Source organism: Bombus terrestris, chromosome 2 (assembly GCF_910591885.1).
Source record: "Bombus terrestris chromosome 2, iyBomTerr1.2, whole genome shotgun sequence".
Lineage (NCBI taxonomy): Eukaryota > Metazoa > Arthropoda > Insecta > Hymenoptera > Apidae > Bombus > Bombus terrestris.
In genome coordinates this window covers 12,768,320-12,795,478 of record NC_063270.1, presented here as the reverse complement: position 1 = coordinate 12,795,478, position 27,159 = coordinate 12,768,320, and the positions used below count along the sequence as shown (strand labels likewise).

The 27,159-nt window shown below is 40.0% G+C and overlaps 1 protein-coding gene across 5 annotated transcripts in view; it reads left to right on the top strand.

The window, feature by feature from the left end:
- Window positions 1-27,159, top strand: part of LOC100650108 (multidrug resistance protein homolog 49) — a 72,395-nt gene that overhangs the window by 22,469 nt on the left and 22,767 nt on the right. For 3 of the 5 annotated variants that reach the window (XM_048412740.1, XM_048412731.1, XM_048412732.1), the window contains one exon: window positions 24,159-24,292. In XM_048412740.1, the coding sequence (XP_048268697.1) occupies window positions 24,174-24,292 (119 nt within the window). In that variant the 5' untranslated portion in view covers window positions 24,159-24,173. Of the gene's footprint in view, window positions 1-4,148; window positions 4,278-6,234; window positions 6,622-24,158; window positions 24,293-27,159 lie in introns of those variants that run through there. The other 2 variants (XM_048412743.1, XM_048412735.1) reach the window with 1 other exon arrangement.

The window sequence follows — 27,159 nt, the reverse complement described above, 5'->3', positions numbered from 1 at the left end:
ATCGAGCGACCTCGATGTGAATCGAAGAAGGTACTAGGGGATACAATGCGCCTGCAATTCGAGCATGCAACATGGATGGCGTTGAAAGGCCAACGAATTTATTGCGATAAATACGTCGACCTGCGATGCTTGACCGCGGATCGACGCTGGATTTTTAAACGATTCGCGGGTATCAATCTCGGGCTTGTGTGTGTGTCCCGAAAGTTTAAATTATCGCGATACTATAATAAAACATTCGAGTCTTATCGATCTTCCAGTTAATAGCGAAACGCTACAGCTCCGTTTCAAGAAACGAAAGTTCGATCAGGTCTTGGGAATGGTTGAAAAATTCAACGTTAAATCTATGGTTGAGCCTGGATCTTTGTCGTGTTGGAGGTTAATATTCAATTATGTGTAAAGGTATTATATGATCGTGAATTACTGAGAAATATCATTGGAGATGTTAGGTCGGTGTATGCGAAATGTCAGAATAATTTTTATATGAGTCAGTGTACTTTTCCAATGATTAACTTATTCTACTATTCTAGATTTGTAAGAGTCATCGGTTCTATAATTGTAAAATTCTTCGAATAGAGTTGTTACAGTTTCTTCTAAAATAATTTCTCCAATTAAAATATTGCGTAGGCGAAAGAGAAGATATCTTCAATCTTCCACAAATGCTAAATTTATGTTTCCAATAACTTTCCTGACATTGACGTTTCTCTCTCTCTCTCATATCTATTATTATAATCCTTCCTTCATATAATCAATAGTTATCGATAGGACAAAATTTAATAGATGATCTGGTCTGCTAAAATCCATGTCGACACTATGCCAACATATCGTATGCACTTAACATAATCTTCTGATATTAAACGGAAGATCTATAGTATCCCATATCTGTTACAGACACTTCAGTCAATAACCAAGTCGTAGGTTGCCGCGTTATCGATAGGAGTCGAATGTTTTCGTTTCTGTTGTAATATCGCAACAATTTGAACTTCAAATCGGCGTGGATTTGGTAAGCGATAAAGGTCGGGATTATAGAAACGAAATCCCTATGACGATTCGAATGGTACCATTTATCGTTGCCGTATCGTTATTTGCTCGTTAATTTAGCATTCGATCACCGAAGATAAAGAGGCTCGAGGCTCTGCCCAAGTCACTGATAGATAGCTCGATCTACTTTCACCGATGTTGTTTACTTGTCGATGGCTAATTGTTGGCGATCCGAGAACTCGCCGCCGAGTCGATTATTCTAGCTGGCTGGTTTACGCAGCTTTATTAGTCGATAGTTATCCACACCACCGGTCAGGTAATACTGCCGTTACTCTACTATTGTCGCTGTTCTCCAAGCTACCTGGAAACTGTATCGCCCTGTGGTGTACAATTAATCGTGCCTCACAATAGCTCGTTACCGCCTAATCAGCCATACTAACAGACTGTTAAGAATTAAGCTCATTCAACGAGATGATATCGCAAAATATTGTGACTCGTTGTTATTGTTGGTTTAACACGGCGTCATTGTTCTCTGAAAAAATTACATACTATTCTACTTATCAATTAAGAGTTTAAAGATACTTTAACTCGAGAAAAACGTTTATCAAGAATTATTAATTGAAAGGCTAAAAAAAAAAAAGTTAACGAGCAATTCTCTTTGCCAACTACAAGTTTAAGAATGCTGTTATTTTAGCGGGACATTTATTAAGAATTATTAACGGAGAAGTTGATAGGAAAAGTAGTATTAGCGAGAAAACCTATAATTTGAGAAAATTGTGGATAAAAATAGATTTTAATACAGAAATTTATATATTTATAACGTAGGAGTATAAAAATTGAAATTTTCTCCTCTACTTTTTGTACATTTCTCAATTTCATTTCACGGATACATGATAAATCTTCACTTGTTAAAGAACAAATCATCTGTTTTCGTAAGTTTATTTATAGCAAGCAGACGGTATAAATAAAGAAGGATGTTTGCAGCATCAGCTTTATCTATTTTTGAATTTTTGGATTTTACCAATGTGGGTTCTAAAGGCTAGTATAATGCTTCTGAAGATGAAAACACTTTACAGAATGTACTCGTAACAAAATCATAAATAAATCTCACGTATTGTTTAAAAACACACTTGTGTCAATTTTCCATTTAGATTTTTAATTAAGATTATCAAACGCGTTATAGAACTTCACCGGTAATTCATCGACTACGATCAACATGTTCGAAAGTTTCATTACATAAATATTCTCGTGCCAGAAAATTTTCGAAAATGTCCAGGATGGAGCGACGATATACACGTCGAACAGAGTTTTGTCGTTTATAGACTGGGCGCAACACCGTCTTGGGAACGTTCTTGGAAAATTTTCTGGCAGCGGAAATGGGTCACTGTGTCTACCGTGACGTCGAGGTCGATCCCGTTGCAGCCGCTGCATCTGCATTTTGCAGTGGTTGAGATCACGCTGCGTATAGACGCTAGACGTCGAATAATCGATGTCTGAGTATATGTTTGCAAGCAGATCGTCGCATCACTTCCCTCAACAGAAACTCGGAACTGATACAGCGCGCTTTTATCACGAAGCGCGCTCCTCTAATCGGGCGTACGCCAGTTGAACTCGACTTGATTGCCAGTATCGTTAAACAGAGATTGTACTAATCAGAATCCAAAGGTCACGCGTAATACTGTACTTTTTTGGTATTTGATATTAAACAATAGCTAGGATTAGAGGATACGAGTCAATCGATGATTGAAGATAGATCAATTCAGCTGTCAGGAATTAATTTCAAGATACGATCGACTGTCCCTAGCAATTTGACTGTATATTGCAAATAGACAAGTGTCGAAGTTGTTGACTCACTATAATCAAATTTTCCTTTGTTTGTCGGATAAAAAAATGTATAATTTGTCACTATGGTATAAAAGCTAATAAGGACTGTTATAATTAGATCAGTTTGTACAATATAACAGAATAGTATAAACGATAAGAATATGAATGATCGTTTCTATGATTTGATTTGTATTGCAGATAGAGATACAGGTGTATGGAAATTATTAGCTTCCTATAACTGCATTTTTCTTTCACTTCAGATAAAAAATGTTCAGCCTTTTACCCTAGGAGAAAGGAAGATGATTGTTACAATAATACTTGGATCAGTTAATGGTAAAATAATAGTATAGTAACAAACGTATAAGTAATTTTTAAGGCGCAAACAGATAAATTATATAATTTGAAAGTTGCACGAAATTAGAGATATTTAGATTATGTGTATTTATACTTATTATAGGATATACATATAATCGTCAAAGTGATAGGTATATCTTGGATCCAGAAACGTGCAGAAGCTCATTAAAGCGGTGGTTTTAATTTCAAACATTTTAACCTGTCGGTTGAAGTCCAGCGTCTGATAAATTGTTCGGATTATATCCATTCATCAGTTCGAGGGAACAGTATGTTTGTAGCCGTTGTGCTCCAGCAACCCACATTTATCTCGTGCCAAGCCTGCGCTTTCGTATTTGTGCTTTGCACAGGCCGGGTATCCGACCACGGATGTCAGTCTTCGCGCAGAATTTTTGCTACTTTCGTTTAGTCCGTGCCTCGATCGATCTTACTTTCCACGCATCTATTGTTTCGAGAAATAATACCACACTCTTATTGAAACGTTACACAGTTCGTATATAATCCTTGAATCGACTGATCGATTCCAATCCTAATTGAGAGGTCGTAAGATCGACGATGGTGAATTGAACGAAGATCATTGAGAACGAGATCGAGCGGTGAAACGGAACGAGGAGCGGTGCTCTAAAATAAACTTTTGGCATTACTCGCTGATTAGACGAAGAGAAGAGAGGATGTTGGAGATGGAAAATACCGGAACGATGCAACTTCCGTTCATTTTAGACGAGTACGTCAGAGGTTCTCGAAATACGTCATCGGGCAGTCGAAAAGACTAGCGACGTTAGACGTCATCGTTCGATCACAGGAGCGTCGCGACGCCACGGTGTGCCAGGCGGCGCGAATCTCGTCCCCAGAATTTCGACGATATCCGGTTCGCACTGGTTCCCGCTGGCTCGCTTCCGATCTCGACCACGTTCACGAGCACACACGGTGCACGTCCGGCCGTGGTCGTCCCTTTTCGACTTGCGGCGTTTGCTTCAGTCCAAGAGGGATGAAAAAGAGGGGACGCGTCGTCGTTGCGTAAGCGTCTGGACGTCGAGGCACCGTTGCGTCAGTCGTTCGAAAGCTACTAAGCATCGCGGTTCACGAAAAATCCGAGGGAATAAGCGCTCGCTCTTGCAACATTAGTGAGTTTCTCAAGAAGATAATCGCCGTCGAGAAAAAAATCTGCGAAAAGCCGGCACACCACCGAAGCTTTTCAACTTTGCCTCGTCTCGACTGCGCTTGGCTTCCTCTTCCGTTCAAGGTCACATCGCCTCGCATCATCTCGTTTCGCCGCATAAATCGCCGCACGAATTTCCAGTGTGCTTCTCTCTCTGCCACAGACCTTGACGGTGGAAAATTCAAGGTCAATGGCAGTACGTCGCTTTACAATAGGGACACGAGCGCGCAGCCGCGCCGTAAGATCGAATTTTATGGTGGCGCCCAGACGACGCGAACGATACGTGATTATGGGACGGAGCCATGTCGAATGCTTTTCTGTTCGCGCCTCTTGATCAACCGGCAACGAATCAGTCGTACGATGTTGTCTTCGATTCATCCATCCTCTCTTCTATCTTTGATCAAACGTTTACCGATTACATAAGGATTGATGGCATCGCCTTTCAAGTGCATATATCGAGAGGGTTTGTTTTCGTCGTGACCTTCATCTACAAACGACCTTCCTCTTCGATATATCTTCGTGAACTATAAAAGATAATCGTATCTTTTTGTTTCGAATACTCGCATTGAATAAATCGAAGTACAACGTGAAATAAATAGCTCGATATTCGGAAGCACGTGTAACGTAACTCGACCGTGGCATCTAATACCGTGGCTGGTCTGCTTTAAGGTGGCGCGTTATTTTCCACGCTTGAATTTTTTCATCACCCGGTTCTCCTATTAAACTCGCGCAACTGCATTTGGACGTTTGCATTTTGCACGCTGTGCAAAGTGACGCACCCTGGCGAGTGTTCTTATTCGCCTATGTTTCTTCCATTCTCATTCAGCTTTGTGACACAGGAATAACTCTTCCGATGGAGTATCATAGCTCTTTCCTTAAGTATCGTCGTTGGTACAACAGTCGCGTTTTGCAAAGCTTGCAGCAACAACGATCGGTCTTCCGCGAACTTTCTAAGGGGAAAACCGGGATTTCTTCGTTCTCTGTTCGATCGTCTCTCTCATTATTCGATCACGTGTTTTCCTTGTTTCATCCATTAAGAACCGCGACGCGTATTCGAAGTAGCTTTAACGAAGCTATGTCGAATAAGGAAATTCGTAATTCAAGAAAAACTCGTCTCTTTTTCGCAGTTGCGACAGTTTCGTCGATATTGGCGACACGTTTTTTCCTGCACGTGCATATATAATATGTGACATACGGATCGATTCGAAGAAAATTGTCGTCATTTCACCTGATATCACGAGGACGTTTTGATTGAAATATTTTGCATTTGTTTGTTAGATTACGAGTTTCTTCCGTGTATCATCCATCACATTTATATTCTGCATTAATTCCTTGCATTTTCCTTTACGTTGCTATTCTTTGATACTATCAATAAACTCATCTACATTAGCTTTATTTTACTGCGAGAAAACTGCGCGTCTAAATCCTATTTCGAAAAGATTAGTACAATTATTCATATAGACATCTCCTCTGTACATCCTCTGTACATCTCCGCTTCTTATCGGTGAAAACAGGACGCAACAAATTGCATGCCACAAGTAGAACACGAAGGGTTAATTTTCAACCACGTACTCCACGATTATTTATCATTTAATCATTACACGTCCGAAATAAATCTGCGATTCGATCTACTGTTGCCATATTCTCACCATAACATCCCTAGAAAGTAGCGAAAGATTAACAGAAATTGCTCGAAAGTTAAATACGTACGATAATCGAACTCCTGTTTCATCCAACTGTCTCTAATCACGTATTGGCAATTAGTAATTATACGGCATAGTAAATTACCATCGGTGGCGCGGTGACGGTTGATCGGGTGCTACGACCGAGAACGAGGAAACCCAGCCGCATGTAAACTCGGGGAGACGGCGTTATCTCGCCGATGTCACCTCGAGCGTATAAAAGACGGACTCTTTCGACAGGTGGCTTCAGTAATTCATACTCGTGCGAGGCCGACCGCTCCCGCCAGATTTAGTTCTCGTTCCACGTCGCGTGTGAACCTTCCCCACGAACACACGGTTGTTTGGTGCTGTGCGTGTCTAAGGTCATAGACAACGTCGTTCTGCACTCTTCATCCCCTTGGCTCCCGACGCTTCCACCCAACTTTTGGATACATCTTCGATCGATCTTCGTTGGATCACGCGGTTCGTGCACGGCCGTGGGATACGCGTGCATTGACAAGCCGCATAGTGAAGCCTAGTGAAGTTGCGAGGGACACTTATGAAGGGGTCCGTCAACGCACCGAGGCCTATCGTTGATCAGAACAGATATATTTGGGATAACGATTGGAAACAGTAGCTTGGTACAAGGTACGTGATAAAAGTGCTACCGGGGGTCTTCGAGAATTTAATTATCGCACGTTGATATCTTCCTTGTCAAATCGGCGAATTTGTGCGACGATCGTGATCATTGAACTCGTCGATAATATTTTTCTTTTATTTTCGACGACCATCGGGTTTTATTAATATACTGGGCTTAAAGTATCGCGTCGTCGCGATCGTCTGGAGAGTATCGATATTTTTGGACGATCTATATTTTTCAAACAGCGAGATGTTTGGAAGATATGGGTGTTGAAAATTGCTCAGAGTAGAGAAGAATCGTGCACGTTTATGGGATGTTTCATATAGACGATATGGGAACCACGTGTTTGATGATACGTTTACATGGGAACGATTAATCACCGTTGGCTAATACACGGTTGTCTGCGAGACCCTGGAAAAGGGTCGATTTAATCAGCGGAGGATATCAAACGCGTATGCTAGAACATATCAAGTTGATGCAACAGGAATTCATAGCCTGCATTGATTTTGACCTATGTTCTACGCACGGGTCAAATCAATTATCTTTGAAGCGTGCTTTACCTTGATCTCTTGTCAGACGCATTTGTACCGTGTTAATTTATTATTCCTACGATTTGTGGATAGACTGTCTCGCTTCGAAGCAGAAGAAATTTTATAACGAGAATAAAATTTCATCTGTCGTTTTAACGTTTTAACGTTGAACTTTGACGAAGCCTAACGAATACGCGAAAGGTAAACGACCATGGAGATGGAATGCGACGGAATGAAACCCTGCGTCGCCACTTAATCCTATTTAAAATTGAATCACCGACAAGCGAGTTCATCTTCGTTCGTCGATGTTTCCGTGACCTTTTTTCCGCGACCTGTTGCCGTCAAAATGGCACGGAGGTACCACGATTAGAAGAAACATCGTGCGTCGTTGTTTCGCTTGTCATAATCCTATCGCACGTCCAGATTTGCCGATTTCTCCGTACGATTCAATGAAACGAACTCGCCAGGGAAATATAACGTTTCTAAGAGGGAAATTTTCACTCGGGACAACCCGAAATTATTTTATTTGTATTTTCTAGCGTTATTTAATTTTTTCTCCCCTGTGTCTATTAATTCTGCAACAGTTCTATAATTATCGTCCGCAGTTCTCGTTCACAGTTTTTATTTATTTGTTCGTCGTTCCTTTTTTCCACGTTCACGTAGACGGGTTCGTTTGAATAGAGCTTGAAAAATTCAAACGTACCAAACAAATCTCGGAGGACCGGCAGTTGCAGAAACGGAATGCTAGCAGCTAGTAGCAGAAACGCTGTACCAAAATAATCTTCGTGCGCAACTTTTATTAAAGCGTTGGCTGCGAACTGGCACAAGGCTCTGTTAGGATAGTCGTGTTCGTTGACCTACATGAATGAGAAATCGCACGATTTACCAATTTCCACGGGAATTCGCTCACTCGGTTTTGCCATTCTATACTCGTATTAATCGCGTGTATCTCGCTTCTATATTCTCGTGGTTATTACCAACTAGAACGAAACCCAAACCGGATGGGTGCTATTGCGTTGTAGCATTATTATCATACTCGAAATAAACTTCGTTGATCCATTATTGGCTTTATGGAGGTAAACTGGTAGGTTGCCAAATTTTAGTCGAGTGTCTGTCTGTAAACAGAATGGAAAGTGGTCGTTGGAAGAGGAAGAGGGACACGATCTTTCGTGGTGCAAGTTACTTGGCGTGTTTAAGACGGAACGATGATTTGTCGTCTTTGAAAAAGTATATTTCTCGAGGATCGACGATGCACGAAGATGTATAGAACGCTGCGCCCGGCAACAAAATATCGAAGTGTAATCGGAAATATTTACTAGCGTTTCTCCACGCGGAGAATGGTTGCCGGTATATTTTTTCTCCATGTTTTATCGAGCTTTTTATCGTGTGTGCCAGGCAGCATCGCGACGACGAATGGCGTTCGGCTATCGACGTTATTTCTCCTCACTCCGCAAATGCTCTCTACATTGCTTTCTTTTATTTATTTCGGTTGAAACTTGACGATCGAAAGGATTCTGTCGATTCTATCATGTCGTTCGACTCATTATCGAAGCAAAATAAAATTTCGCTGCGACATTATTTATCTGTAAAGTGGATCAGTCGTCGCCGGAATCCCGCGCACTTCTCCCTTCTGCTTTTAATCGTGTGACGTAATGCTGCTTCGGGAATTTTCGAAATTCATGTAGGTCAGACACCCGCAGGTGGGAAAGGCACAATTATATAATGTCACAGTCATATTTTTCATCGACCCTTATCTTAACGACAATAGTCAAACAATATGAGATTATAGATTGTATTATTGGCGCCGTTTCGTTACTTTTTTCTGGCTATCTTCGCTTTCGTTTTAGCAATCGTTTGGCAGTTAATTTATTTGATAAACAATCGCTGTATCGTGCTTGTTCAATTGTGTACAATAGGATACGAAGTTTTGATTGTTTACGAGAAAGCATAGATTTTTTGATGAAAGAGTAACCTTGTTATCGCGTATTATTTCGCTTTTTCGTCTGGACACGTCGAGAATTCGCGTTGACATTTTGATGGAAGTTTAATAACTCCTCCTTTTATCATCGTTCCACGAACTTCCGCCATTATCTCTGACACGATCGTACAAGTCTGTTGACGTTTTCGCGAATATACAAACGATTTTTGTGTTTCTCAATATAAGCAACGAAACCACAATAGCGTAGCCTCGACGGCGACGATATCAAATCTCTTCGAGTTGTTTCGACGACCGTTTCACAATTGAAATAGGTTGGATTCATTCGCAGCACAACTTTTTCGTAGTCTGCTTCCTGACGATGAGACAACTGATTCGATAAATCTGCTCCTATCGATCGATTCGTCGCGTAATTAATGTTAAAGGTTAATCACGCAAAAAGGATATTATCATTTATTATAGGAAATTGTTGTGTCTACGACAATTGCGCGTACAACTTTACGATGACAATTATAGAACGTGCATCCGTGTATTGTGTAGATAAATACCTGTTGTCTCTGTCTGGTATCATCAATAAACTGATTCGTGAGTTGTACCACCGGTTGCACCACCACTGTTGCCAGCTTATTTTCATTGCAGATACGAAATTAACAATCGTCTGTTTTGTGGAAGATTTATTACGAACCGTAAGGGGTATCGAGATTTTCCATTGCTTGTTTAAGACATTTTATATAATCGAACTTTTAATAAATTTTACCAGTTATGAGTTAGAAGTTATCGATATTGGTTAACACCTTTGTACATCATTAACAAGTTTGATAGTAGTAGTAAAAAAAAAAAAAAATTTACTAGCGAATTTTACAAATTACAAATAATTTGAATACTATGTTTGACGAAAAAATATGAAATTGTAAAATAGACGTCTATCGTCTATAATGTGTAACATATTAATTTATCGACATATATTATTGATCGTTAAATTATTGTATTAAAGAGCTCTGATTGGAACAATTCATTGATCGAATGCAATGATATATCACCAGGACCCCACGTGTATAATCTTAATTAAGTCTTTTACAATGATACGAGATAGCAAGAAAGATCCATGCGCCACGGTTGATTGACAGCATGAGATTATATTTTCATGAATATTTACTTACACGAAAGCTTAAAATCTCGTTCAGATTAGCCAGGTTATCTAAATTCAAGAAACTCGATATTTCTTTATTCTCATAAATCTGTCGTTTATTTCACACCAGGTATCCTTTGTTCCTATCCTTGTTATTCGTGAGTCAAGTAGTAAATTGATTTCAAATAATTCGAAACACTTCAACAAGTGTCTAATAATAATTTGTATCTTTATGCTTCTTTCTATGTTGTCCCGCAAAAACTCGTCCTCGAGAGCATCATCGTAATGGCATCGACGAATCAAAGAACAAAGGTGGTAAAATTCGATTGGCAGTGATCAAAGGGTAGGCTTTGCTCGAAGACTCGAAAGCTCGTTACCTTCGACGTTGAAATTCACGGGTCCGATCACGACAGGGCGCAGGGATACGGAGCGGAGATTTTCGCGGCGACGCGACCTTCTGTGTTGATTCGTGTAACAGCGTTAAACTCTAAACTCCCTTAACTGGATTGGACGGTCGACGAGCCGCGGATAGTTAGCGGCAGCTGTTGCGCAAAGGATTGCCAGCCCCCGTCCGCTGACAAGATCCCCAGTCGCTTTAATCTCCTTTGTTACGCGAATTCTCCACCTCCTCGTGTAGACTCTAATGACTCGAAATTCCTGTGAAACGTGGCCGTCCCCTTCCAATTATCGTCACCCACCATCCACGGAGTTTTCGCTATCGCTATTTTTCAATATTTTTTTTTATCACTTCCTTATCCTTTTTTTTTAATTCCTTCTTCAAATCTTTCTTTTTTTATCGTCTTTCCTCCTTGCCGACTCCTCGTGTACACGGAACGAAACTAGAGAGAATTGGACGCGAATCGACGAAGCAGCCAAGCGCTTTAGAGGATGGTAACCCACGATCGGACGCTGAGTGGGATTATTCGTTGCGGATTCGAAAGCTCGTGTTAATCGAAATTGTTAGTTCGAAAAAGTTGATACGAGGTGTTTTTTAAACTTTCTATTGGTTCTACAACTGTCTGATTGGATTTCGTTTCAGTGTATCTCGATATAGTAAAAGGGGTAGATGGTTTGTTTGCATAGCTGTGATTCCTTTCTGCTTGATATCGCTCGCTTTATCGCGCGCCAATGGTCGAAGGTTCCCAGATTTCTTTTATGAAGCAAGTTAGTACGCCAATCCTAGAGAAACTATCGATTCTAAGGATTACTGGTCAGTAAGATCCACATCTTTTGCCAGGTTTTATTTTATACCGTTTTATCGCTTCGATCCTCTTCCTTCGATTATCGTTGGTAGGAAAGGAGATAGGACGATAGGGTGGAAAGAAGCGTTGGAACAGTGTCGAGTTTCGGCTTTGTGATATCGACGTTACCTAGAAGTAGCGATTGGAAACAGCTTCTCTGCGACGGAGTTAATTTTTACAAAGGGATTAAGCGGTTTCCAGTCAGACACGGAGAAGAACGGGGTGCAGCGCGGCAATATCTTCCCATTTGTCACGAAAAGGATTAGTTTAGTCGAGCGAAAACGAACTTCCTCGTTCGTTCTTTTTCCCTTTCTCTTTTATCGCTTCCCTTTCTATCCGAATTTTGAACACTGAAATCTGTTTTCCCTCGTCTTCACTTGTTTTTCTCTGTCGATCCCTTCGCTATTAAGAGCGTTTAACACTCTGTAACTAGGTTTTTGGTTTTATTTATATTAAATATTTTATTGTGTTTTATACTTTGCTGTCTGAGCGCTTACTACGTATAAATGACTTGATAAGTCAGATCCAAATGACGGGCCATTTTCGGCTATTTAACTCAAGCGAAATTCTTCCAATGACGTTTGTACCAAACAATTTTACATTTTATGTATATAATTGTTCATTCGTTATGATAATTTCTAGCCGCGTATTTTGAAAATTTATTTACTGCAAAGCTGTAATCTGTCTCCTGTCAATTTAGAACAATTAGCAACGTCACACACGAAATTAGAAAGTGTTTATACTCGTAAATAAAAGTGCATATTATCGTAATATGCTTTTAACTTATTCACGTACAACAACGTCTTTCCTTCACCTATTATTTTTATGTACCAAAAGATTCATCTCGAGAATAAACAAATGAATAATTAGATGAAGTATCGAATCTAAATGTCTCGCGGCACAATCGTATCACAAACCGAAATAATGATAGATGGCTTATCGATCTCGCGATATCTTTAAGATCATCTACGGAATTCCCAGTCGCATGAATCGTTCCACGCCACTTTGTCGCTCTCGAAATCTCCGTTAACATTTGTTTCCGCTTCTCAGTTCGAGAAGCAACGCTCCTCTTCTTCTCTTTGACATCATTTTGACGCTAGGAAATCTTCGATGCTTTTCACCGCGCAACTCGAATCGTCGAAATCACGGAACAACGAGACGATTGTAAACACACCGTGTGTTTGCGTTCCTCGGCGATACGTCAAGGAACACATCGTCGTCGCGATCCTCGTCCGTTTCTATCGGTGGTGCAACACGATGGTACAAGGTGTACGTTCTTTGGTGACCAATGCTTACAATCTGAGGCAACTTTTCTTCGGAATCATTGTGGCAATATTGAAATAAACGGCAATCATCGTATCTCGATCGATCACAGTCTCTTATTAATATCTCTTATTAGTCACAGAGATACGATCACCAATGAGTAAACTGTGTCTGACGTTGGATTACTTTCTGATAACACTGCCACTGTAATATCACCGGGTTCTTCCAATGCTTTACATTGTATCAATTAATCGAGGCATTGCGATCAACAATAGATTAATCTCAATACACGACAAATCAAATGTTTCGTTATCTATAGCAAATATCAGTCTAATCAAATATTCAGTGCAGCAACTAATCGATTTGAGAATTTATCATCCTTTTAAATAATAGTGTACGTTTTAGTACTCGGAAGAACTATGTTTACTTTCGAGTAGAAATGAATCTATTTGTAAAAACTTTTGTCACGACATTTGCCCACAGCTTCGTGATTTAATTAAATATTATATTGTGTGGTATAATTACGGATACATCCATATATTCAATTATATTATACGATGAATATATTTGCAATATATTGGACAGAAATGAGAGATGCTAGAATATTCCTTTGCTTTCTCGGAGAAAGGCCGACACAGACCAAAGTCATTTCTTGTCTTCAGTTTCGTTATTTGGATTTTTTTAAGGAAAAATAAACTCTTATACCTTTGTTTGATTAATACAGATTATAGGAATAAATGAATACTACGAACATTCCGAAAAAAATGTACTTTAGTCCGCTTGTACTCTCAATTCGGCTTCCTCGCAATCTGCACATTTTTTTGCCATCTCGTTCTGATTAGTTCGACTCAGACTCGCTTTATTCGATGTCCAGATGCTTTTCTTGGCAACGTAAGCTCCATTCGCGATCGCCGCTCTTGGCAACGAGAATGTACCTTTTTAGTGCTTAAAGAAGACTTTGCTCGGTGACCTCGTAGAAAATCAGCGCCTTTGAACGAGGCGTTCCTCGTTTCGCCATTATCGCGCGATATTTTTGGTTTACCAGGTCGATGTAGCGAGAGAAAAGGACGGGGCGAGACGGAGAATCCGAGACGTACGTCTTCTGCCAACGTCGAAGAAGCTTCCGCGAAATCGAGTTGGCAAAAGAGTGGGCGGTGTTGGCCAGACTCGCCCAAGGTTGCAGACGATCTCGTCTGTCAGGTCCTCCACGTATTTAGCCTTTCGATCGACGCACGTGGACGTCGGATCGCGTGTATATAAAAATACGACCAGACGATTTGCTCGCGAATGATACAAGCCTCCTTACATTCTTTACGAAATACTCCTTTCTCTTTCTTTTTCTTTTCTTTTTTTTTTATGCTCGAAGAAATCGAACCGCTCGGCGCGTGGAAGTGTACGGCTTATTCTCAAAATAGCCGCCGAGGCACGCGTTTGTTTCTCAGTTTGCGTCACTCGAGTCGTAATTTCCACTATGACGTAGTCTTATACTTTTCCTACATTTTATACGAACCGCGCGGTTATACACGAGATGAGATTCAACGTTTGATGTAGTTCGCTAGTTAGAATATTTGAGTGAAAAAATGGGGCTTCTTATTTACTGTAATTTTTATCTTCGGCCAGGCGAACTTCATCTTGCAAACATTTTTCACGCGACCGTAAATATTAGCTCGTGACCTTTTCATTTTCGTAAACAGAGTTCAATGAAATTGAACAAATGACAATTTTCAGTCGAAATAAACGCCGCTCGAATTGATAATCCCTTATCGTATTTTTGATAATTTTTTGATCCTTCGCTCGTGAAATTTGGTCAACGTCGAAGCAAAATATACGGCAAGATGGGTTCCAGTGTCGTCGATTTTGGAGAAACATTCTCCAGCCAGTGGATGGTTTGATGTCAAGACCTGCTCAACTCATCTTTTTTTATGTTTCTCGAAGTTTTATATACAATATACGGATTATCTTGTCGCAGTCTCTTCTCGAAGGAGCTGGTAAAATCAGGTTTTTGTTTGAACTTCTTCGTGACATGATATTCGATAAAAATAATCAGGAAGAGTGACAAAATATAAAAAGTGAAGGAAAGATAGTGAATTCCATTGTCTCAGCCCTTTATATTCTAAGGGAAAACATCATCGAATTATTGATAATGAGCCAAGAGTTTGGCTCGTATATCGCACGATTCGCTTCCTACGCCAGAAATCCAGAATAATCGTTCAATAAACGAAAGACGCTCAGTTAGAAGCTCGAATTGACTAACGTTATCGCTCGCAGAAAATCTAGAGATACGCAGATATTTTTGGTGATTCACGAGATTCTATTACGTAGAATTGGATCAGCGCTTCTATCTTGTCCGTGAGATGCTCATTGCATAGAATTATAATAAATTTATAATCTGAATGAAACGACATTTACGATTTACCGCGGTTTGTTGGCTCAGAAATAAAAGGTTTCCCTGTGTGCAATTGAAACGAAATATTCGTTTGTTTCGATAGCTTTAATAAGCGGAAAGATCGTAAACGTCGATTAAATTGTTCCAGTCGTTGCAAAGCAAGTCGGAGACGCGTTGTACAAGCGGTAGAAGCGGTAGGTCCACGGAACGTCTAAAATTAGTCGGCGGCTGATTACGGAATTCGTTGGTTCGCCGACTAGACGTCGACTATGAAAAGGAGGCCGCGAAACGCGTAATCATGATCGTTAATAACGAAGGATACTTAAAATAAATTCTCTCGAATAACACGGTCGGGCCAAGATAAATATTGAAACCAGATGACGAAGAAAAATAAGTCATCATACCATTGATCGACCATTTGAACGATAAACTAACTTGTGTTTTAACATGAATATCATAGATCACTATATCAATGTGTTAGCTTTTTAACACTGGAATTAACGAACTCGCGAAAGTGACGGATTTCATATTTTGTGCTTTTGATAATATTATTTCCATTGTTTCACTTTCGTTCGCACGGTATATCGTTATATTTATTGATACAATATATTTAGATATGAATTAAAATTAAAAGCCGTAGAATTAACTAACTCCATCTCGCGAATTTTTAACCCTAGGACTATCATCGTTTATCGTTTCGACAGGTTTCAAATTCTTTGTTTTAGCGATTATTAATCTTAATTACAATCATCTGTGTGTATGATACGTTTCGGTCGGTAGTTTTACCGTTTAATAAAAAATTCACAATCTGGAAAGGGGCGAACGTTTTTCGATGAAATGTTTCCTCCGAGCGGAAAAAGTTGGTTCAAGCATTCATCGTTGGTCGAACAGAGCATTGGTAAAATATTCTCGAATTCCAGAGGAACTTTTTTCCACGGGACATCGGTTAGATTCGAATCTGGAAACGCGACCGACAACTGCTACGAATTAGGTGATGGCACGGTTCTCGAACTCTCCACATGCAGTCGGGTTTAAGGCCGCGAGAAGTGTGCCCGCTGGCCGTTTGAAAATACAATGGAAATTAATTTGTCGGACTTAACGAACCTCCGAGAGCACAAAGCAGCCGAGCACGGTAAAGCGGAATCGCTTTAATTATAACTCTCCTCGGTCGAGGATCTCGTCGGCGGTAGCTTTATAATTCACGATTTCTGTTCTGGCGAAAAAGCTGCCCGCTGAAAAATTCCCACCTTTTGTACCGCTATCAGTCAGAGATGATCTCAGCTCGTGGTGTTGTAATATTTTTGTTACTAATTAAACGGCCGCAGCCTCCGTAAATTCGATCGTAAATACACGAACCACGGCCAACTGGCTACGCGTGCTTTTGACAGATTCCAGTGGATTAAAAGGTATCCCTTTTTTCAATGCTGGCTGGTCCGCGTTGCTATCTACGAGCTGTTTCGTTCGTTTCATCGTGAAAAGATTGAATAATGTATTTGAGTATGGATTCAGAAGGAAACAAAACGTCGAGAGCTTATTTATTATTATTTTTGGATAGGCGATTAAAAGGTTTAAAGAAAATAGGATACAAGTCACGACGTTTTCAATTTCTTATGAGAATAACTCAAACTTTTGTGGAAAAGTACAAATTTCAAAGTGCAAATTAATCTACTTTCGCTTGTACTGATTATTTTACACTTTATTAAATTAACGTTTAACTGGTATCTGATATTTTCTGAAATTTAACTTTTCGTCTTTTACGACTAAATAAATGAGAAAGATTCAGTTTCATTCGGCGTAAAGAAATTTATCAGCGAGGATAGGGAACAACGCGTAAGGGGAAACGGATGTTCTATGGTCAGACGCACTGGAAACCGACAACGCTAATCGCTACGCTTGTCTGTATCTGTCCATATACATTCTACCGTAAGATTGCTTTCGACGTATAGGCTGTGGTTACAGCTGCACGCGATTAACGATGCATCGAGATTTACATGGAATTAAGCAGATGGATAACGAGTAAGACCGTAGCTACTGCGGACGTGAATCCGCACAAACTGGCGCTGTGACAAACTCAGTACGTCAAACCGTCAAATGCGCGTATAGATTCTAATGGACGTATGCATTGCGATCTTCGGATCTTCTGTTCGCTTGCTCCAACGGCAACCTGAAGATTATCCAAACATATAGTCACTAATTCATCGTTCGATCACTTATTCCGCAACGACTTGTCCGTAATTCAGATTTAACAGCAATTTCGAGGATAAACATTTATCGATCTTTGGCAGAATTTCAGAAGATACACGAAACATTGTTCCTGGAAAAAATTTTTCGAGTCACCGGTGACCACGCAAGGATTATACGACGCTCACCGCGGAAACTCCGTTGGAAATTAGTTTCCAAGCTTAATGGAGTTTCGCGATTGCGAAAGGTGCCGCGACGAACGACGAAAGTCGTCGGCGAACTTTCCGTGTAACTTTAGCAATTTTTCCCATTAGCCGCGATTTTTCAGCGGCGGAACACGCTCCTGACGAAGTTTACCGCCTTGCTGGTGCGGTAGTAAAGAAAGAAAGAGGGCGAACGATATCCGAGCAGACCAACTCGCGAATACATTAGCGCGACAAAACTTCGCACGGATTGTTTTCCTTGCCGAAATTTGTTCTCCGCCGTGTTACGGGGATCTCGAAAAGATTGGTCGGCGAATTCGAAAGAAAGATTACGATCCCCTTGGGAAATTAACATAGAACCATGGAACTTGCACGTTTCTAACAAAATTAGTATCAATGAAGCTGTAAATTGTTTCAATCGCTACGAACTTCACGAGCTAGCTGATATTTCTAAACACGTTCAAATCGATTCGCAGTATTAATTCATAGTATTATCCTAGAAATTTCCATGGTTTTTACTATTTCACTTTAACGTTACACGAATGCTTCAGGTATTGTCGTTGGGTATATTGTACGTCATTATGTTCGCAGTGATTTGCCCTTGATAGCTAACTGATCTTCGTTTTGTCCATATGTAGGACAATTTTCTTACATAAAAATATCGATGATCCTCCAGAATATTGAATGTCCTTCTCTATTTTCTCTTCTTCAAGACTGAACTTTCGTACGTTCGCGGGAAGACGCGACCTCGAAGAAGCGCGCCAATAGGAATCGTAAATTCCCGTTACGATTAGATTAATCGACGCCACGAATCGTTCGATCCCTTATTTCTTATGGGATAATAAGGGTAGTTGATTGCATAACGCTGTTATTAACAGGTTACTATATATTTTGACTTATCCAACAACTTCAATGTGATATTTTGATTGAGAGATACTCAAGATTCAATCGTACATTGATTGAGATACTCAAGATTGAGTATTTGATATGACAACTACGAACGAGCACGACCTGAGACTCCTTTCGTGTTGAAGATGATGATAACTCTTGTAGATTCCAGTGATAGACTAGTTGACTGTTCTGTAGTTCCAAGAACAAGTCTAGTGTAGTAGAGGAAGTTGAGTTGACCCTTCTGATGTCGTAGAAGAAGTATAGAGATGTGGATTGATTGTTCTATAGGTCCGAGAACAAGTCTAGAAGGTTGACGTGACTGCTCTGTAGTTATGAGAACCAGTCAAGTTCGTTCTTGTGTGATTACGGAGGAAAGCTCTGTAAGGGTGTGCCCTTTGAACGAAGAACGCGGATTTGTTGCCCATACGTTTCGTCAGGAAAAATGAGGGTAACGATCCGCAATGTCGATTGGTTATTACCCACGTTAATGCACGAAGGTATGAAAAGGAAGCCTCCTGCCAACGTGGTTCGTGAGTGACCTTGTTCATGGGAAAAACTAGCCTTTTCGTTCTTGCAAGCAAATAAGATTCGGTTTATGGTAGGGCCTTAGGTTTATTGAGAGTCTCTCTAATGGTGATTGGGCCTTGATGGTCAGATAATGAAGGACGTAACGATGCACGGACCATTTCACTCGACGTAACAAAGACTTTGGATCATTATCTGTCCGGAACTAATCCTCTGGCAATAAATGGCCAAAAACGTGTATCACAATAGAAACTATTCTTCTATTATGGAAACTATTTTACAAAGAAATTTCGTTTTTCAAAATGAAAGATTTCGGACTGTGGACATTTTCAGGGTGAAATAATACTTGTTCAGAGGACAAAATCTCTCGATTTCGTTAATAATACTCGACGAGTAAGTTTGCGAACGGGATGACAAAACGGTGCAAATGCGAGTCCATATCTCGTTGGCAAGGCCTTCCGCTCGACTTCCGGTTCTACGGGCTCATCGATGATTTACGAGCCGCGAAAAAGAGCGGCCAGAGCACCGGGGATAAGACGTGTCCCGGGCACGAGAGGGTCGGCCTTGCAACTTCAGAGACAATTTATCGTTGCATCGATCCCGCAACGAACGGGAAATTTTATAAACTGCCTTTCGAGAGGGCAACGAAGGAAAAATTGGATCGCGTGTACCCGGCCGTGGAGAAGGGCGAGGGGTTATTGGAACGGAGACAAATGAAATCGGAAAGCTCTCGTTCGCATGAAATAGGATAATTCGAAATTGACCGGTCCCCCGATGTCGCCGATCCCTCGCGGCTCTTTATTACTCCTCGTTTCTCAATTCCAGCTTTGAAAGCAACCGTCTCGTTAATAAAAGCTCAACTTCCAGAGAACTTTCTGTTCTCGTAGTTTCTTGCCCATTAGATTCTCGCTGAATTTCGCGAGGATGTCCAATCGAATTCTAGAATGTCGTACGTATGTAAAAAAGATATTAATAATATTTATTTATTTATTTTCTATTGGTGCAACAGTGTTTGGTAAAGGTTGTAAATGTAGTATCGTGGACGAATGGCCTAAGAAATATCTGGTAAATCATCATCACTTAGGCCTACCCGCACCACTTGACTATCAATTCACAATTACTCAACTCACGACTACTCAACTCCTCACACATCGACTTTCAACTCACGACTCTTTTACTCGACTGCCCGTTAAAACTGCCAGGCTCTTTCTGACCTAACGGCACTTAGACCTTCCCGTAATATTGTTTTGTGGCTCACCTAATAAGACTGCCAGACCCTTTTTGACCTAAAGGCACTTAAACAATAATGCGGGTACCAGATATTTCTTAGGCCTAAGAAATATCTGGTAAATCATCATCACTTAGGCCTACCCGCATTATTGTTTAAGTGCCTTTAGGTCAAAAAGGGTCTGGCAGTCTTATTAGGTGAGCCACAAAACAATATTACGGGAAGGTCTAAGTGCCGTTAGGTCAGAAAGAGCCTGGCAGTTTTAACGGGCAGTCGAGTAAAAGAGTCGTGAGTTGAGTAGTCGTGAGTTGAAAGTCGATGTGTGAGGAGTTGAGTAGTCGTGAGTTGAGTAATTGTGAGTTGATAGTCAAATGGTGAGAAGTCGAGCTGTGAGGAGTCGAGAGTTGAGTTGCTGAGTTGTTACGAGTTGTAAACTACTAATTGTAAGTTGTGAATTAACTATTTAGTTATAGCACATTACTGTATTTAGTTCACGTTAAGTAACCATCGTTTCTTGTCTAATCCATTATAAATAGATCTATCGATCAATAAACTTATTATTTAGGATAAATACAAAATTCCTATATAAATGATATAGGTATAGGTCAATAAAGAAAGATAAATGCGAAATTAGTGTCAACCCACGTGCTGTAAATCTCGCTTAGCTCTTAAATAGAATTTAGCGAGCTGCGAAGAAGTTTCGGTTGGCGAGAGAAGAAATTGTCCTGTTTTCGGATTCAGTCGATACAATTGTTTGCGTTAGTATTAGTTACGCGCAGAGATGTGTGGAATAACAGAGATTTTCTAAAGGTGGAGCACCAAGTTCGATAAATCTGAGAATATGAGGACAAACGATGCAATTATTTCGAACTTTGAGTACAAAATCAGCGGGACTAGTTTACGTTATTTTAGAGTAACTAGTTCCAAAGAGATTAAGGATGGACCGTAATTATTATGACAAGTTTTTCCAATAGACTTTTGTGTTCTCTTGTGATTTTTATGATTGGGAAAAAGTAAAGGGTTTAGAATTGGAAGTATGTACAATACATAGTTTGTTACAACAGGATGACCGCTTTAAGAAATGGTCAGTACTCGGCCAGAAGAAAGATAAACATATATACATTGATACGTTGCGTCGTTATGCTTCATGTTACCAAAGCGAAGGTACGGTAAAGTTGCCCTCTATTCGTCGACGAAAGACGAGACGACATAACAAAAGAACGCTTGATCAAAGAGCAAAAGTAATGAGAGATACGGACGATGGGAATAAAAAGGACGGTGGCTTCTTTTTTTTCCATTTATTGGCTTTCTCTCGTTTACTCAACGAAGTCTCGTTTAGAGTGCTTTTGATCCTTATTACTGGGTACCGAGACTCTCGCCCATCGTTGATGTACGGAAAAAGAGAAAGAGCAGGAGGAAACGCTATCTTAAAAGATTTTAATCATATTACATCGACTATTCTATGGAGTTAGGAATAAATTAATGTACCGTGTCTGATCGAATTATCTCGATGTAATTCGTCTTCCAAGTACGAACAATGGCAACATCGAGATCCTTCTTCCGACGATTAAAGACGTGTCTGTACAATTAAAAGGGTGGACCGGTTTTTCGTTGAAAAAAGTTACCGAAGTGCAACTCTGTTTCGCGATTAAAGACCACCTACTAACTCAGACAGCAACACGACCTAATGACTTAGCCGTTTTTATCGCGCCGTTTATTCGGCAATTAGAACAGCAATTGGGTGCAAGAAAGACCGAGCGTTGTAGAACGCAAGTGGCAAATTACAGTTGCTTAACATTAACGCTTTGTCGCTTGTCGCGGTTTCATTTGCACGGGTTCGCCCAAGTTTCGTTATCATGCATTTTTACGCGATGACCCATTAGAATAACCGAGCGTATTCGTTCCATACGTAGTTAAAACTTTCAAAATTTCGGACATGGAAGGTTTAATATTTTTGTTCTTGCATCTTCGTCTTTCTCTGATTTTCGTTCTTCCATTCGAAAATTATTTCTTGTTACAAATGGTACAAAAATTTGACGAGTTCTTCTCGATTTCAGAAATTGAAACACGTTGGACCATGATGTTCTCGTATATTTACATTTAAGAATTTTAATAGGGAGAAAGAGAAATAGCACGCAAAAGCTTCGGTTGAAACTTGAGCTGATATGTACGGCAGAACTGTCTGGTCCCCTGTGCAGTCGACTTTACGGTGTAGCGACGTAGTAATATACCACGAGCAAGAAATGATAGCCACCTCGAGCGCTGAATTATCGTTTTAGTTCGCGCCATAGCCTGTTGAGCAGCCGGAGATTTAGAAAGATCTCGGCCATTGCAAGAACAGGGAACAGAACTTTCCTTCTACCATCTATTAACTGTCACCGTTTATTCTTTAAGGAATGCATTCAGTTAAACGCAATTAAACAGTAAATAATTTACTCACGCGCACAAACTACTAGATTATAACATAAATTCGTCCTACTTTCATTATTCGATTTTATTATCTTTCGCTCAATTAATAATATTCCTTTAATAAATGTAATTTAATAATTCACACGCACTATCGAAGAATTTGGAATCGTTACACATATCATGGAATCAGGAATTCGAAAAAAGAACGAGTGAGTTTAGAATTCTACTATCTTGAAAAGTCCTCTACTCAAAAATTGATCAAACTAAACAAAATTATTACCTACGTCAATTTCCAATAAATAATACAGTCGTGAAAGATAATTAAAAAAAAAAAAAAAGTAACGATCCAAAGTATTGGGCAATCAGCCTATCCGATCAGCGAATGATCGCTGAATCATCAAACGAATGTTTTCGTCATTGTCAATGCGTAATCGAAATGTGACTACTAGGCCCACCCTTCAAACTTAATCATAGGTCCTATCGGTCAATCGATTAATTAACACGGATTAGCGGAGTTTCTAGTCATCGCTTAGATTGGATATCCTGTATAGTAAACGTATGATACAGTGGATAATGACCGAGGTAAATAGAGTTTGTTGTCCCTGGATTATCGTTGCTAATTGCAGTTTGCGCAAAGCTCTGGGTCCCTGCTCCCGCGTCCGACGAAACAGACGGTTATAACGGATCGAACGGCGACAATGGATCGGCCGACGCAAATATTGACCGCAACAAATATAGGCCGGGCCGACAATCAAAACGTCAGCTCGGCTTAATTTATCGCGATCCTGCAAGGCTGCCCCGCCGCGGCCTGCGTTTTTCCAACCTGATGCCATGTCGATTGTATCGCGTTTATTGAAAGCTCAAGGGCTCGACGTGTGGCCCGTTGGTTGCGCGTGACGTTTCCAAACTCCAAACGCCACTTCCCAACCAACATACCGGAACAACGCCGATGCGTACCGTGGTGTAAGAGGCGTGAGAAACTGACGCGAATTTTGTCAACACTATACCTCGAGAGCGGTTGTTGACAGGGTTCGATTAGTTGTACCGAACGTTTGAACTTCCATTTTATTTGGATTTTTGAGGAAATTGGTGATTTTGATAATTAACGATTATAGAGTTATTATTCCTGATCCAATAGAGATTTTTATTCGCAAAGTGTTTCTTATTATTAGAGTTACAGTGTTTGTTAAAATAAGGGATTACAGAATTTCTATCTTTGCAGTTATTGAAAATATACTGTTAAAGTTGATTTCTATCAGATCATAGATCTATTAGATTTTATGCCTACATCCATTTATTTTTGTATATCATCATTTTGATCATAATCATATAGGTAAAATGAAACTAATCGTGCATATTTGTATCGAAATCGAAAAATTTTCAAAAAGTAGAATCGGTCTGGCTTATATATTAGGTTGTCCGAAAAGTTTCTTTAGTTTTATGAGGAAATAATAGGTTTCACGTTTGTATGAAGGTGCATTGTTGTAGAAAACACATTTGCGAAAGAAAGACACTTTTCGGACAACCTAATATTAATTGAAATGTCGAGTAGAACGAAATATCTATGATTGTAAAGTTATTCGTAGAAGGTTTTAAAATCGTAATATCTCTTTTTAATTGCAGAGTTGTTAATTAAGAATGCGCGATGACACGGCGAATTTGTCAGTGGACAGCAAATCCGCGCGAGAAGGCGCAGGGTATGGAAATGGAACCCCAAAAAACAAACTCTCACCGCCAGGAAAAAATATTCTTGAAGTGTAAGTACCATAACAATTCCATGTACATACGTAGTTTCCTCTTCAACTATATTAAGTACATAAGATTCCGTCTGCTTCTTAAATTTTCCCCTTCGCGACAAGTAGTCCAAAAGTAAAGTAACCGCTGCCAAGACGAAACTTCACCACGCGAAAAATTAATTTACACAAGCTGGTCGCTTTATCGACAACGTGGTGACTGAACATTTCGAAGAACTTCGTTTCTGTACAATAGCTGAGAGAAATAGGGAAGGGGATAAATGGCGAGCTTATCCGTTACTGATCGATGGTTATAATGTTCATGATCGATGAGATGAAAAATTGCGATGTTTTTTTCCCTTCTTTAAGATCGACCGCTCGTTGTCTGCGTTCCGTTGTCCAGACACTCGATCATTCCTGATCGATCGCTAACCAATAATCATTCGAGATTTCGCGAATCGACAATGTTGCTTCGCCGTGATAATTAGAATGCGGATTTTTATATACATTTATACGAAATTTAAAGGTGCAGAGGTATAAAAAATGCGCAAACGCTATATCTGCTTGTTATAACTTTTAATAAATAAAACGAACGAATTATTAGAACGAACAATTGGAAAAGTAGAAATTTGCATAAAAATCCATCCGATCTGTAGCAACGATATTTTGTAAAAATCAAAGTTTCGATCCCTGACGTTGGTTTATTAAATCTTCTTTTTATGGTTAGAATAGAAACGAGAATAGTTTGGGGAAAATTTAAACAGCGTTTACGCTGGATCTATCGTGCTTCTTTCGCGAGTTTTCGCAAAATTTGCATTTATTCGTGGCTGGAGGATATTGGCGAGAAAGTTGAGAGATTGATCGATTCGAGTGGCGACAGATGACGGAAACTACTGACACGAAGGAGGCGCGTACAAATTTTTCTTGGATAGATAGTTTCGCGAATTTTCGTGCCCGCAATAATTCAAGAAAACTCGTCGTGTAGGAAATAATCGTTCATATTGAGAGATGGATCGAAACGAAACGTGATTAATGCTCCTTAGAAACGTGCACGCCGATAAATCACTGCAAGTGAAAACTGGAAAAAATATATTATATACAATTCATCATACATATAAAAACCGATACTGATTTTTCTCAAGCATTAAATTTTCACCATAAGTGACCATAGTGTGTTGTATAAAATTTTATTTCTATTCATTTGGTTAATGCGATACAGCCGTTCATAGGAATAGTCTTTTAATTATTTCGATTAGCATAGTTTTGTCGTTTGTTACGAAATTTGCCACGTTCTTACAAGACGTAACAATCCTGCATAATCATCCGATAATAATCGTTAAGTTCATTCTGTTTGAAACTTGGTTTACAGCATCGAAATTAATTGTCAGCCTGTGAAATACAATTACACCGTCTCATCGAATTAACGTAGGGATCGAAAGGAAAAGTTTGCCCGTCCAACTCCCGAAATCGGACTTGTCAAGCGCGATTCGTTCACCGGGGGGTAAATTCATCTATGCATCGTACTGTTACGATGGCAGTCTCGTGTTCCTTGTATAAAATACCCATCGTAGATTCGTCGCAGGAGTTTCGAACAGCAATTACTCCGCTAATGGAGCCCCTACGGGAAGATCCAGACTTCGTCGAAGCCCGACACTTGCCGGGGTCGTCGCGACGGAAACCGGAAACTTCGCTTTTCCTTTCACACGCCAACGACGATCCTTCACGTCTTGGCTGTCTACGTTGATCCGCCAACCAACGATTTACATAGTGTTCCCAGCAGATTTATGATCTCGTATAATACAGCGTGCCATTTAACTCGTTTATTACGATGCTAAATAATGGGAATCGACTCCCGAACAACGATGTTACTAAATCCTCGTACAATCGCGAAAAGCTTGGATACCTTGACTCTTTGATAGCAATGGGATTAACTTTCATTCAACTGGAATTCAACATTAATTCAAGTCAATCCTAATATAAAAGTTTCTCCTTGCTATGTTCCATTTTCTGCGTTTATAAATTATTGGCTCTGCGAAACCCAGGGCGAGTAGTTCAAGATATCATAAGTATCAGAACATTTCTTGGTTTCATGTGAAACGTAATAGTTAACTCAAATTGTCAAGGAAATTAGACGACGATAATTTCGCATTCATGCGAGATAACGACGCAGAAATTTGTAAAAACCATTTGTTAGAGTTAGAAGAGGAACACGATGATGAACGATCAAGAAGAAGAGTTATTATCGTAGGGTAACATTTGCGAGAGGATAAAGATTCTTGGACAATTTAGCGGGGCCATTTCCTCTGAAGTCGTTGGATCGTTTGTCAGGGTGTTTCAGGCGAAAGAGAGAAACTGTTGGTTTCTTCGTCGCGGAAGTTCCATTTGTATTTTAGACGTTAGTGCGCTGTTTTATAAAACACATTGAGTCGTTTCCCAGAGGAAATGATCCTGCTGGTCGATGAACGCGAAGCATTTTAACATTTTTGCCACTCGATTTCTTTCATTCATTTTGAACGAGCAGGAACGCGTGCCGATCGTTATCGGTGTTTGTCGAGGAGCAACGCGCTTTGAATTAACTGAACGATCGCTTACGTCACTGGTTTCACGACTGTAGTTCGCCACGCGTTTTAACTACACGTTTGTGCAACAATTCTCAGCTAGCTAGGTTTACGAGCGTCGAGTCGATCTTAAGTAGGAATAGGGTCTCGAAATCTGGAACTTTTCGAAAAAAAAGAATCAGGGAATTCGAAACTCTCCAAGTCCGGATAAATAATAATTTATATAAACAACCTACGAAATTATTGCGATGATACGAGTTTATTTGAAATTAACGCGAGAACTATCGATAGTTAACACGAAGCTATTTCTACCACAACCAGTGAAAATGACTG